Source organism: Peromyscus californicus, unplaced genomic scaffold, assembly GCF_007827085.1.
Source record: "Peromyscus californicus insignis strain IS unplaced genomic scaffold, ASM782708v3 Scaffold_20__1_contigs__length_68692818, whole genome shotgun sequence".
NCBI classification, from domain to species: Eukaryota; Metazoa; Chordata; class Mammalia; order Rodentia; family Cricetidae; genus Peromyscus; species Peromyscus californicus.
Window position 1 is genome coordinate 26810852 of NW_026294503.1, and position 12466 is coordinate 26823317.

General features: G+C 46.0%; 1 protein-coding gene across 1 annotated transcript; it reads left to right on the plus strand.

The window, feature by feature from the left end:
- The first annotated feature begins 301 nt into the window (after nucleotides 1–301).
- Nucleotides 302–2972, plus strand: LOC128117215 (alpha-1B-glycoprotein-like). The gene is made up of 4 exons (XM_052749206.1): nucleotides 302–536; nucleotides 723–1016; nucleotides 1465–1764; nucleotides 2614–2972. Exons 1-4 carry the CDS (start codon nucleotides 302–304, stop codon nucleotides 2970–2972), a joined length of 1188 nt encoding a protein of 395 aa, XP_052605166.1.
- Nucleotides 2973–12466: the final 9494 nt, after the last annotated feature.

Below are 12466 nucleotides of genomic sequence, written 5' to 3' on the forward strand. Positions count from 1 at the left end.
TTGCTCATCTGTTAAGTGGGGATGTTTTTGCTTCCCCGGAGACTTATAAATAAGTCCTATAGAGTGATGGGGACATGTCTGGCACAAAGTGGTGTTTTGCTCCCTGTCTCTTATTCTTACCCCAGCCCCAGCCCTGCCTCCCTTATATTTAATGAGTCTGGAGTTCATACATTTGCTGCCTCCAGAGTGAGACTGAAGTACTCACTGACCCTGCTCTCCCTGCTCCACAGAGCCCTTGCCCAGACCCTGCCTTTCTTTTGAGCCAGTGTCCTGGATCACACCTGGCCTGCACACATTCCTAATGTGTGAGGCAGGACTGCCGAATGTAGCCTTTCTGCTGAGGCGGGAAGGAGATGACGGTTTCCTGGAAGTAGCTGAAACCGATCACGTCCTGGGGGCAGCTGAAGTCAAGGCAAGAAACAAGGAACAAGCCATCTTTCTAGTCCACCAACCTGGCACCTACAGCTGCAGCTACCAAACTCGCACCTCAGATGTCCCTTCTGCGCCCAGTGATACTGTGACCATCGAGGAGTATGGTGAGTGTCGAATCCCAGCACTGAAAATCTCCGTGTAAAGACCTGATGCATAGTATCCAAAGATGAGCCAGTTGCTCCTGAGCTGTCACTGGAGGATTGGGGCCAGACAGAGGGCAGTTCTCAGTGGAGCATTACAAAGCAGGATGTCCCTGGATTCCTGCCTCAGTGATCTTCCTTCCCTTGCAGTCATACCACCTCCACCGGTGCTGACCTCCTCCGGAAGTTCCACAGGGATCCTATCCAAGGTGGCCCACAGGACCCTTGTCTGTGAGGCTCCACTGATGGATGTTGAATTCCAGCTGAGGCAGGGCGAGCAGGAGCTGAACCTCCCCTCCATCAGCACCAGCACAGACCAAATCAAGTTCTATCTGAAACTGTCAGACCTGGGTGACCAGAGCCCATTCACCTGCCGCTACCGTCTACACAGTGATACAGCTTGGTCCAGTGACAGTGAACCTATAGAGCTAATGTGGAGTGATGGTGAGTTTCACGGTGGGACTACAGACCCAGGGCAGGTGGAAAGGCAAAGATGGTAGTCAGAAGGGAGCAGGATGGGGACCCCAAAGCAGAACTCCAAAACCTGAACAAATTAACCAGTTAGCCTCAAGTTTCCCGAGCTTCAAAAAGGACGATCCTGCAGAGAATTGGATCACCACAGATGTCAGGCTCAGATCTTGGTGGGACACCGCTTCTCAAGGTATCCTAGAAAAGGTACTGTGGGCTTGCTGCCCGCCCAGGGTTTGCCAAGGCTAGGAGGCTGAGGAAGTGGCACAATATTAAATATAGTGGTACTGGCCAACCAGAAGCAAGCAAGAGAGGGAGATAGGAGGTCACTTTAGGCGAAAGACTCAGCCAGAGCACGGGATGGACCACGCATGGGTCCCGAGCCGTGCCTTCAAGCTGGGCCAATGTGTCTGATCCTCCACAGAGACACTACCCGCACCGGTGCTCACTGCAGAGCCGTCGAATCAAATCGATTTTGAGCCTGATTCGATGGTGCAATTTCGATGTGTCGCCCCCAAGGCTGGCCTGCGCTTTGGCCTGCACCGTGAAGACCCCGACGAGCGCAGCCTGCTCCAGACGATGAAGTCAGCTGGCAATGAAGCCATCTTTCAGTTACACAACGTCTCAGCGTCAGACTCTGCCAACTACAGCTGCATCTACGTGGAACTGGCGCCGCCCTTCTCAGGATCCGCTCCCAGCAAGTTCGTGAAGCTGACTCTGAATGGTGAGCAGAGCAGAGCCACGTGGGTAGGAAGCCCAGTGGGGTGCTCGATAAGGGATCAGAGTTCCTGGACTGTGATCCTGTTGGGGGGGGTCTATGTTGTGCCTTAACGAGGTCTGGGATTTGAGGTCCTTGAAGTGCCCTCCCCCAGGTAAATTATGGAACTCTGGTCTTTTTCCCAGAGTCTGAGCTGGAAGGTGACAGGTAAAACCGTGTTCAAGAGTGTTAGGATCCAAGTTTTTCGTATTCAGATGCACACACCCCCACCCCCACCCCACCAACCCCCACCCCTACCCCTCAACACCCCCACCCCCCACCCCCCCACCCCGCTTCGGTTTCCCTGTGAGGCATGTATGTCAGCTCCACTCATAACCAGCGACTGCCTGTTCTGGCCTGGGGCTGTTCCCACAGGCTTGAGCTAATGTGTAATTTTACAGAGCCCTGGAGTCCCTGGGGTCTACTTGTTCTTCTGATTTCCTCATCCAGGTCTCCGTGGGTCAGAGGTCATCCAGGCAGAGACCACACAGGAGCTTCCAGGCAGGCTTAAGTTTGACCCCAGACCTTTGAACTGTGTTTCTGCCAGAAGCAGCTTCCTGAAAGGTCTCTTCGGCCATCTGGGGAGCCAGTAAAGCCGCGCGACAGGCCAAAGCCTGGCAGATCTCAAACCCGTTGTGATGCTAGGGATCACACACCTAGACTAGATACAAACGGGTACCCAAGGAGCCCGGCAGCAGAGGGAGCTGTGTGACTCAGAGTGGGCAGCGCAAAGAAAGTAGCCAGGGTAGACCCACCGTGGGGCCTGGCAGGAAATGTTCCAAACTGAGTGCTACCCCTTGCACCCCTCCCCCCCAGGGCCACCGCCACCACCAAAGCTTCAGGCTCTGTGGACAGGTAAAGTGCCTGCTGGCCACGATGTTGTTCTACGCTGCCAGAGCAAGGTGCCCGGGGTCACTATGGAGCTGCTGCGTGGTGGTGAACTTGTGCCCTACAAGATACTCAGAATGGCTAGCACCTGGAGTGACCTGGGGCTGTCCTACGTGGGCCCCCAACATTCGGGCAACTACACCTGCCGTTATACCTCCTGGTGGCCTGAGCTCTTCCACTCAGCGCTCAGCAACCCCGTGGAGCTCCTAGTTGAAGGTATGGCTTCCAGGGCTGTGGTTGGGTTTTGCCGCTGTCTTGGCTGGGCTGTGCACCGGTTGACTGTGTAATCCAACCTAGTACGCAAAGGCCCTGTGACAATGTGCCGGGTCAGTTCATCCACTTCTTTGTCTGGAAAGGTGATGTAGCTGCAGACACAGGACACAATGGTATTCTTGGAAAGAGCTGAAGATAGCCAGAACTCCTGTTCTTCCCACTGCAAGACGCGTTTCCCTCAATCACCCTACATTTATTAAAGGTCACACAAGAGATTATTTAAAATGTATGTCTTCCACTTGTGGGTCCAGGGTGGCTGGAGGGGAGGGTGATGGTTTTCCAGGCCTGGGATCCTGTGTCCTTAAAGAGAGTAGGCTCAGAGTTGGATCCTAAGGGCAAAAAGGTGGAGGCCTGGTCCTGATCCCATAGTTCTCAAGATCTCCTTCCCTTGTTCTCCTTTGTCTGACTGCCTCACAGCTCCCAGGCACTTCTTCCCCGTTCCAGCAGGTATCTCCCTACCCTAGCAGTACATTAGAAAATTTGACATTAAAGAATTCTGGCTGTGTTTTTATTTTTTTACAAATATGCTCTGATACAAATATGCTCAAATATGATGAGAGTGTGTCCAAATCAATGCGTTATCCCAAGTGACTCACCTAGAACAAACCAGAACAACCAAACATCTTCAGAGCTGAACCAATATTTTGTTCCCTTCAAGCCTCAGTGGAGCCTGAGACTGAAGCCTGAGGTGATGATCCCTGAAGCAGAAGTAAGGGCCCTCAGCTCAAAACTACCCTGCCTCCCTGACTTCAATCCCACAATCCCCTGTGCCTCTGGTCGCCAGGATAACAGAAATACTCCAGGCCTCCCTGTGACCACCATTCCTTCAGGGTCTTTGGTCAGAGGGCCCTTCCTTCTCCCTTCACCTCTCACGTGCATGCTAAATGCTGACTCATGCTTCAAAGCTGATGGGTTGATTCTTTTTTGTTTTTCCAACAAGTTCTAATTGGAAGTTCAGCACAATCCACAGGCCAATTTGGTTGGGGGAGATCCCAAAGATGAACAACACATGGTCCCTGTTCTTAAACACTATACAATCTAAGGCAGGACAAATGGTTTAGTGAGTGAAAGCTCTTACTGCACAAGTAAGACAATCTCAGGTGTTACCCAGAGTCCATAAAAAAACAGATAGGAAGGATGTGGTGGCATGCATCTGTAATCCCAGTGTTCCTACAATGAGATGGAGGGAGACAGGAGAATAGAGCACCACCAGGCTTGGAGGACAGAGTGACTGAAGAAAGAGACATCCTTCTTGGACATGGGAGAATGAAAGAACACACTCCCCAAAGTTTGTTTTCTTTGATCTTCTGATCTGCATGGACATAATCATGTAACCAACCACACTCACATATACATATCTAATAATAAATAGTTTAGTTACATGCAGTAAGATGCACTCATAGCAAGAGATGCAGTGCAAGAATTCTAGTGAGCTCACACTGCTGGTACACAGACCTCCATTTTGAAGTCCTTGAGAATATCATAATAGGTCACTTAGGCTCTTTGGAGATGTTGCCCCCTGTCATAGCTGGAGTTGTGAAGGAGTATACAGGAATTCTAGGAGATAGGAACCATTTCTCCTAGTATTATTATTCCCAGTTTAGAGATGACTAGACACTAAAGCTTTTGGATGAATTTCCCAAAAGCTGAGTTAATAAACAGTAGAGCTGTTTTTGGTCCCAGTATGTATCAGTCTAAGGCTTGTCTCTTAATCATTAACTCAGCCTGGCTTTAACATCCCCTGGGAATCCAGACACAAGGGATCTCAGGGATGACCTTTTTTGTTTCTGTCTTGAGATCTATCTTACTATATTACATCCCAAGCTAGCTCTGGACTCCTGGGCTTCCTAATCCTCCTGCCTCAGCATCCAAATCACTGAGATTATAGTCATGTGCCACTGTGCTCAGTCTGCTTTGGAGACTTAACAACCAGAAGAAACAGAGGACGACAGGTATCGGCTGTTCTACACAGGGCCAAACCCTAAGCACAGAGAAGGTTTGTGGTGGAAGAAGGTTAATGTGAGGCTGGGAACATACCCAGATGTCATAGGCTCTACAATAAAGCAGGTGTGCCATGGTGTCCATGGAGAGCATGTGTGTGATGTGAAATGAGCATCAGTGATTTGAAAGTGAAAAAAAATGAGATGATTTTTGAATATTTTTGTCAATATGTTCTTTGACAACATAGTGTGGGTCTTCCCATTTCTTCTATACAATGGAGACCATCTGATCTACATTATGGGGCTGTGATAAAGGTCAAATTAAGTAATAACAAATGAGAGACTATCAAACCCATATCCTCGGACACCACAGAAGCTGAATTCTCATGAACTTCTTCTATGTCTTGCAAAGATTTCCCACCATGCTAAGGAGGTGTGTCTGGGCCCATTCATTTCCTCTGCCGCAGAGCAGACAAGAGTCTGAGACCCCTCTCCATACGGCAGGAGAGACCCTGGCAACAATCCTGTCAGGGAGTGGCTTGGTATTGATCCCCAGGCACTGAGTAGGATTTCTTAGATACAAAAAGAATAGGGTCCATCCTTAGGAACAACCAAGGGAACAAGGAAGCACCCATCCCCCAAAGAAAAGAACAGGTAATTGTATCATTAATAATACTTATCATAGTCCCAATGCTTTCTCAAACAAATCCTGGAAAACAAATGATTGGGTATGTCAGAAAAGAGGTCTATTTCTGAACCAGGGATGTGGAGAAGCATGTCCTCCACAATGTCCGATGAAGAGCAAAGCTGTGTCACTGCTTCCTAGGGCCATGGTACCCTGGGCAGGAAGAGCCCTGGTGGGTATTTAGCCCTTTATTTATCAAGTCTGCCTTCAAATAAGTAGTTACCCAAGGAAATAACAACACAAGGAATCCCACTTAGTCATTTTCATTCTTACAATGTGCTCCAAGAGACAGTACCAGGAAGCCATAGGGCTTGTTCAGCTACTATGATGGTTGAAATCGGTTTTATCCTGACATTTAGGATTTAGCTCTTGTGCCACAACATGACTGGCACTTAGCTGCTCAACTCCACAGTCCTTTACTCGGTGTGTTTTACCAACTAAAATCTGGGGATGCTAATAAAACACACCATTTCTTTACTTACATATAGAGGGATTGTCAATGATGGTCTGTAGCTAAAGTTTTCCTGCCTGGCCCACAGTCAGGACAAATCTCTCTCACCCGCCAGTCCCAAGCCGCTCAGACCCAACCAAGTAAACACAGAGACTTATATTGCTTACAAACTGTATGGCCGTGGCAGGCTTCTTGCTAACTGTTCTTACAGCTTAAATTAATCCATTTCCATTAATCTATACCTTGCCACATGACTCGTGGCTTACCGGCATCTTTACATGCTGTTTCTCATCATGGCGACTGGCAGTGTCTCTCCCTCAGCCTTCCACTTCCCAGCTCTATTCTCCTCCTTGTCCCGCCTACACTTCCTGCCTGGCCACGGGCCAATCAGTGATTTATTCATTGACCAATCAGCAACACATTTGACATACAGACCATCCCACAGCAATGGTCAATGATGACAGATTAGAAGAGACAGACAAAGTACAGAATAAAAAGAATTACTCAGAGCACCATGAACAAAACAAAACAAACGAACAAACAAAAACCCCCAAACAAAAGAAAAAACAAAGAAAACCAACAACAACAACAAAAAAGACCCAAATGTGTGAGCATGGTTCCTGGAAAAACTATATTAAACTGTTTGGAAAGATGGTGATATGAGACAACAGCCAAGAAATGGTTGATAGAGCAAAACTCGATCCTCTAGGCATGATGTGACCACTGCTACTTGAAATCAAAGCAGAGCTTGAAATCTACCAGCAAGACACTCTCCAAGTATCACATGGTCAGGCCTATTATACAATATTGTAGGACAGGAGTCATGGGCCCCTCAGCAGAGTCCAGCCCCCATTTTCCTGCTCCCACTGCATGGGCAGTGCCAGAGTTAGAGGCAATGGGAGGATGATGGAGTTGGAACTCAAGTGAAAGTACACCTTTGGTGAATTTTCACTAATACCAGCATGGAGTTTCTCAATGACACCCCTCATCCATGCTCCTTCAAGTAACCCCACACATTAATTGGTTCCAGAGCTAAATTTGACTGGAGACATGCCTGGGATCTGATGGTGTCCAATCTGGAGGAAGTGGGCATTTCTATGTATCTTCCCTTGAAAAGGCACACAACTATTGCTCAAGTACAGATGAAATGTACAGCTTCTTTACAGTCACTTTCTTTAAAGCAAAGTGCATGCAGAACCTGACCACGGTTCCCTGAGGATCTGGGAGTTTCAAGTTGACAGTGACATGTGCCATTCCAATAGGCTAGTGGCAACACACATAAATGTATAGATGCATATAATACTCATGGAGGGACCCAGGAATGAACAAAGATCAAGTAAGTGAGAAACTACATTTGCCTTGCAGGGTAGTGACAGGGTTGGAATCTTCCAGGATCTCCTCTCTCACATGGTGATATTTCAATTGATCTCGATTGAAATCTTAGAAGCCAAACCTTGGACTGTATCCCAGAGAGCTGTGGGACATCATCGGGCCTCATTCTGGGCAGGGCAGAAGGAAGACCTGGTACCTAGGCTAGCCTCAGGGTAACCTGACTCTAGCATGCTCTATTGGAAAAGTCATCTCAAAAGTTCCAGCTTCTGCTATGAGGTAGGCACAACAATGTAAAGGGGGTTTCCAACCTCCTCTCTGAAATACAGAAAACATTCTGACATAAACTTCAGAAGAGTGTGACCCTGTCACAAAATCCTGAAGAGAAGAGTCACATCTTTTGAAAAGGCACATCCCTGTGCCTAACACAGACTGTCCGGTCACATAACATACATTTATCTAAAGGAATGGAACTGTTCTTTGTTTCTTTAATGGAAAATGTCCTCTGCAGAGGTCAACCATGGTAACATTGTATGGAGATAATATTCCTATGACAACCATGTCCTACATCCTCTCTTTAAACAATAAGTATCTAATATGTAGCTTATCCTAGGTCACAATTGTAGGGTGGGAGAGATTTCTGGTGTGTTTATTGTGTGCTGCTGCATATATGGAGTCTGCATGTGGTCCCTGAAAAGTCCAGTGGACATAAGAAAACTCAACTCTGTGTCTTTGCTCCCAAGAATGTGAATGATGATCTCTGTTTCAATCTTAATGAAGGGAGAAAAGTGCACTATTTATTCATAAGCACTAATAAAACACAAGGACAATATAACAAGCACACCCTACTTTGGGGAGTCAACAGACAACATGACAGCCCCTATCCTTTCCCTGATGGTGTAATTATAAATAAGACTGTCACTATCCAATCACCTATGCTCAAACTTTGGAATCATCCCAGAAGCTCCTTCCTTCTTCAGGTCTATAAATCAGTTGCTCTAGGTAACTCTATGGAAAGAACTTCCCCATCTCTATCCCTGTTGGATAGGTAGACCATTCACTTCCTAGGAGCACCCTGCCTCTCATATAGTCAATCGTGTTTCTTCTCTCCCTTGAGTCTCACTGAGTTTTCTCAAACATAAATCCAATTCAGTTACCAACGTTACACACTTTTTCCTGATTGCTGGGAATCATTAGAGTGATAATAGTTAATGTCAACTGCTTCGTACATGTCAGTGATTGTTCTAATGTCTTTACTAACTTGACTCATCAGGTAAGTTTCATAACTGGCTTCACTTATGCTGGTCATTATCTATTAATGGACAGTTTGCTGCCTGCCCACCAATGTTCTCCTTTATATCATGTAGGTATGTGGAAGGCTGTGGGCTGCATTTCCCAAACTCCAGTGTCAGCTGCCTTTCCTGGGGCTTGGCCTAGAAGTCCAAGAAAGGTAGCAGTGAGTTTCTTCTTCAGTGCATGTTTCCAGCTTCTTCTGGTGCCTTCTCCAGCGGTAGGAGTTGAAGAGCATTGTTTAGTGTATGTTACTGCAGGGATCACCTGAGAGGAGCAGCAGGAGGAGCAGCAGCAGCAGCAGCAGCAGCAGCAGCAGCAGCAGCAGCAGCAGCAGCACACCTCCAACAGTTCAGCAGCATAAACCTCCAAGTCTCTCCTAAATACTGAGCCATGCTCCCTGGCACAGAGTGACTTCCTTCTCCCCTTCACTCCTGGATCTCTATCAAAGCATTGCGACTATTTCTCAGCATCAAATCTCTCTTTACTAGAAACATCTGCAGCTCTTCTTACTTTCTTCACTGGGCACCAGGGACTCATTTCATGAACAGAGAGGTTATGTATGTAGTGTCTTCCAAAGTAAACAACCAGGCAGTAACCTAATGCCCAAATTTAAAAAGAGACAGTACCCGGATGTAAGTCAAGCCAGGGCCCGGTAGGCACACTGAAGGAGGACTCAGTACTATCTTCCTCCCTCTGTCTACATCCTACAGTGGAGTGGAATGGTGGTCCCTCACAGAGGATTGTTTGGTAGCTGGGACTGCTAGTAAGTGGAGGAATGTACATCACTCACACAAGCTCTGAGTAAACCCCCAACGTGATCAGTAGCTGCACTGGATGCTGGGTCAGTGAGTGAATAAATAATAATCAGATGAAGATGCTCCAAGTCCAGAACAAGCCAAGCTAGGGAATGAATTTCACCCTGCTTCTATATACCCTTCCTGCTATTAGACACAGAGCCTGGCTGCATCTAAGGAACTGAATGCTTGCATCCATTATACAGTATAAGCAGATGACAAGCACATATGTATTAAGCAAATAAATCACAAACGCAATCAGATGTGCAATAAATCACACGATTCCAGTTTATTGATAAACAGTTTGCCAGGATTAAAGTGCAAAGGCAAACCATTGCATTTTCCTAAAACAACAACAATAACAACAAAAGGCCTCTATCCGACCAGCCAGTGAATAATTAGACATGAATGTCTCTAACTGGAAAAAAAATGCAACTCAGTCAATCTCAGGGGACCTCCTGGGTGAACAGGGAAAACAATGTGTCACAGATTCTAACCTCCTATTTATAACCTGGGCCCACAAATGATCTGTTGCTAAAAGAGAAAAAATCCATTAATCTCCCAACACAAGGAGTAATTTTATATTTTGAATAAAAAACAAAACAAACAACATTAAGGTGGGAAATAAATCAGATATGCTGTAATTAGTTTGAAAGAGCCAGAATTTGCTGCCTAACTCTCCCTGAAACTCCAGGTTCATCCATCAAAGTAAAGTGCATCAGATGACATGGGGATTTTCCATTCCCTTTTCAGACTGAATTAACCAGTTGATCTGAATGGTAATTTGACAGGATGCTGGAAGAGAAAACTTATGTGATAGGATTGTAAGAGAGGTGGGAGAAAATGCTTAATAAAGTTTGGTGGTGCCCCTGCTCTGTGCTTATAATCCCTTACCTTGTATTGTAGCTTTTCATTCATTCCTTTCTCCTTTACCTTGTGTTGTAGCACCTCATTCATTCCATTCTCCCTTATCTTGTGTTGTAGTTCTTCATTCATTCCATTCTCCCTTACCTTGTGTTGTAGCTCTTCATTCATTCCATTCTCCCTTACCTTGTGTTGTAGCTCCTCATTCATTCCATTCTCCTTTACCTTGTGTTGTAGCTCCTCATTCATTCCATTCTCCCTTATCTTGTGTTGTAGTTCTTCATTCATTCCATTCTCCCTTACCTTGTGTTGTAGCTCTTCATTCATTCCATTCTCCCTTACCTTGTGTTGTAGCTCTTCATTCATTCCATTCTCCCTTACCTTGTGTTGTAGTTCTTCATTCATTCCACTCTTACTTTTTTCTCTGGGAGATCTTAGGAGGCTCTAATTTCTCTTACTAGAGTCTGGGAAGGATCATGTGTATTTTCTAATCCATGTTTACAGATTTCAAAAGCTCAGCACCAGACAGTGGCTGATTTGCTCTTGTTAGTACAACACAATCAACTGAAGCTCCAGGACCAAGCTCCTAGGCATGTGTCCCCAGCCCTGTGACACACAGCTCAACAATGGCAGAAGTACAGGCAGGGAGTGGCAAAGCAGTTCCTTGCTGAAAGCAGTCTTGATCTCCAGAACTTTCTGGGTGGGAACCCCCCCCCCCCCCCCGTATAATCATGATGTAGAGGGCCGAGTATTCATTTCCCAGGCTCCACATTCTGCATGCTGTTCAGACAATCATCCTCCAATCATATGTCCTCCTAGACTCCTGTGTGGGCATGCAGGCTTTGCTCTGCTTCCTTGTGCTGATATTTTCTCCCTTCCTTACTTTGCCACATCCTGATAAGAGATTTTTCTAGAATAGTTAAGTAACTGGCTCAGTGGTAGTACAGGTAGAATAAGTCCTTCAGTTGTGTGTATGTACCTAGAATAACTCCCTTTACTAGTAGAAAAGGAAGCAGACAAACAAAAGCCCAGTGATGACAGTGTTTTACAGAAAAAGTAAGAGATGACATTACCAAATAATGTATACTACTGTATGTTCTAGTGCACACATTTGAATATTTTGATAATGATGGTGATTGAACCCAGGGTCTTTGTGCACTCCACCTTTGAGTTACAGTCCCAGTCCTATACAAGAGTTTTCTATTACATTTTGTGATAAGAGACTTGTATGACATTCATAAGAAAAATAACACATAGTTACTATTTTTAATAGAAAATAATACACATATAGGATTGCCCTGCCTACTTGAGAAATGGTTTAAGAAATTCTGTCCAAGTGTTCTGTATGACCACGTGAATATTGGACAGTTGAGTAGAGCCTGAGGCCCCGAGGTTTTTTTTTTTTTTTTTTTTTTTTTTTTTCGAGACAGGGTTTCCCTGTGTAGCTTTGCGCCTTTCCTGGAACTCACTTGGCAGCCCAGACCGGCCTCGAACTCACAGAGATCCGCCTGGCTCTGCCTCCCAAGTGCTGGGATTAAAGGCGTGCGCCACCACCGCCCAGCCCGAGTTTTTGTAGACTACTTTGTCTCCTTTTTTTTCTGTAAGCTTTCAAGGATAAGTGTGGGGGCATGGGCTTTGTGTGGTTTTCACAGGTTTGTGTCTCTGAAATATTCTCCATCGGCAAGGGAAGGGTCAAGTATGTTTTAGACTTTCCCTGTCTCAGCTATTTGTTGAACGATAAAGGCTATCCTGTGTTGGAACATAGCCCAAGAATGAAGTTGTGTGAGGAGAATTCTGAGTGCTTGTAAGAACACTCCAAGAAAACAAGAGTCTTATGACCTCAGATTTCTTCCAAAATATGGAATTGTTCTTGGAATGTGCTTTTGTGCCCCTCCCAGGTATAGCAGATAGGAGTGAGTTTATTTCAGATTATTCATTACAACTGGCTGTCGTTATCTGTTTATATACGTGTATGGGAAAACATGTTTTTACCATGTGCAGCTTGTCCATCACCTGTGGCTTGCCCTTGTGACTGTGCACTTTACACATGTGACCTTCTTTACCCTCAGAGTATGCACTGTCTAATGCTCTGACTAACGTTGGCTGTTGCATGGGACTTTAGACAGCCTCATTTATTGACTCCATTCTCCTC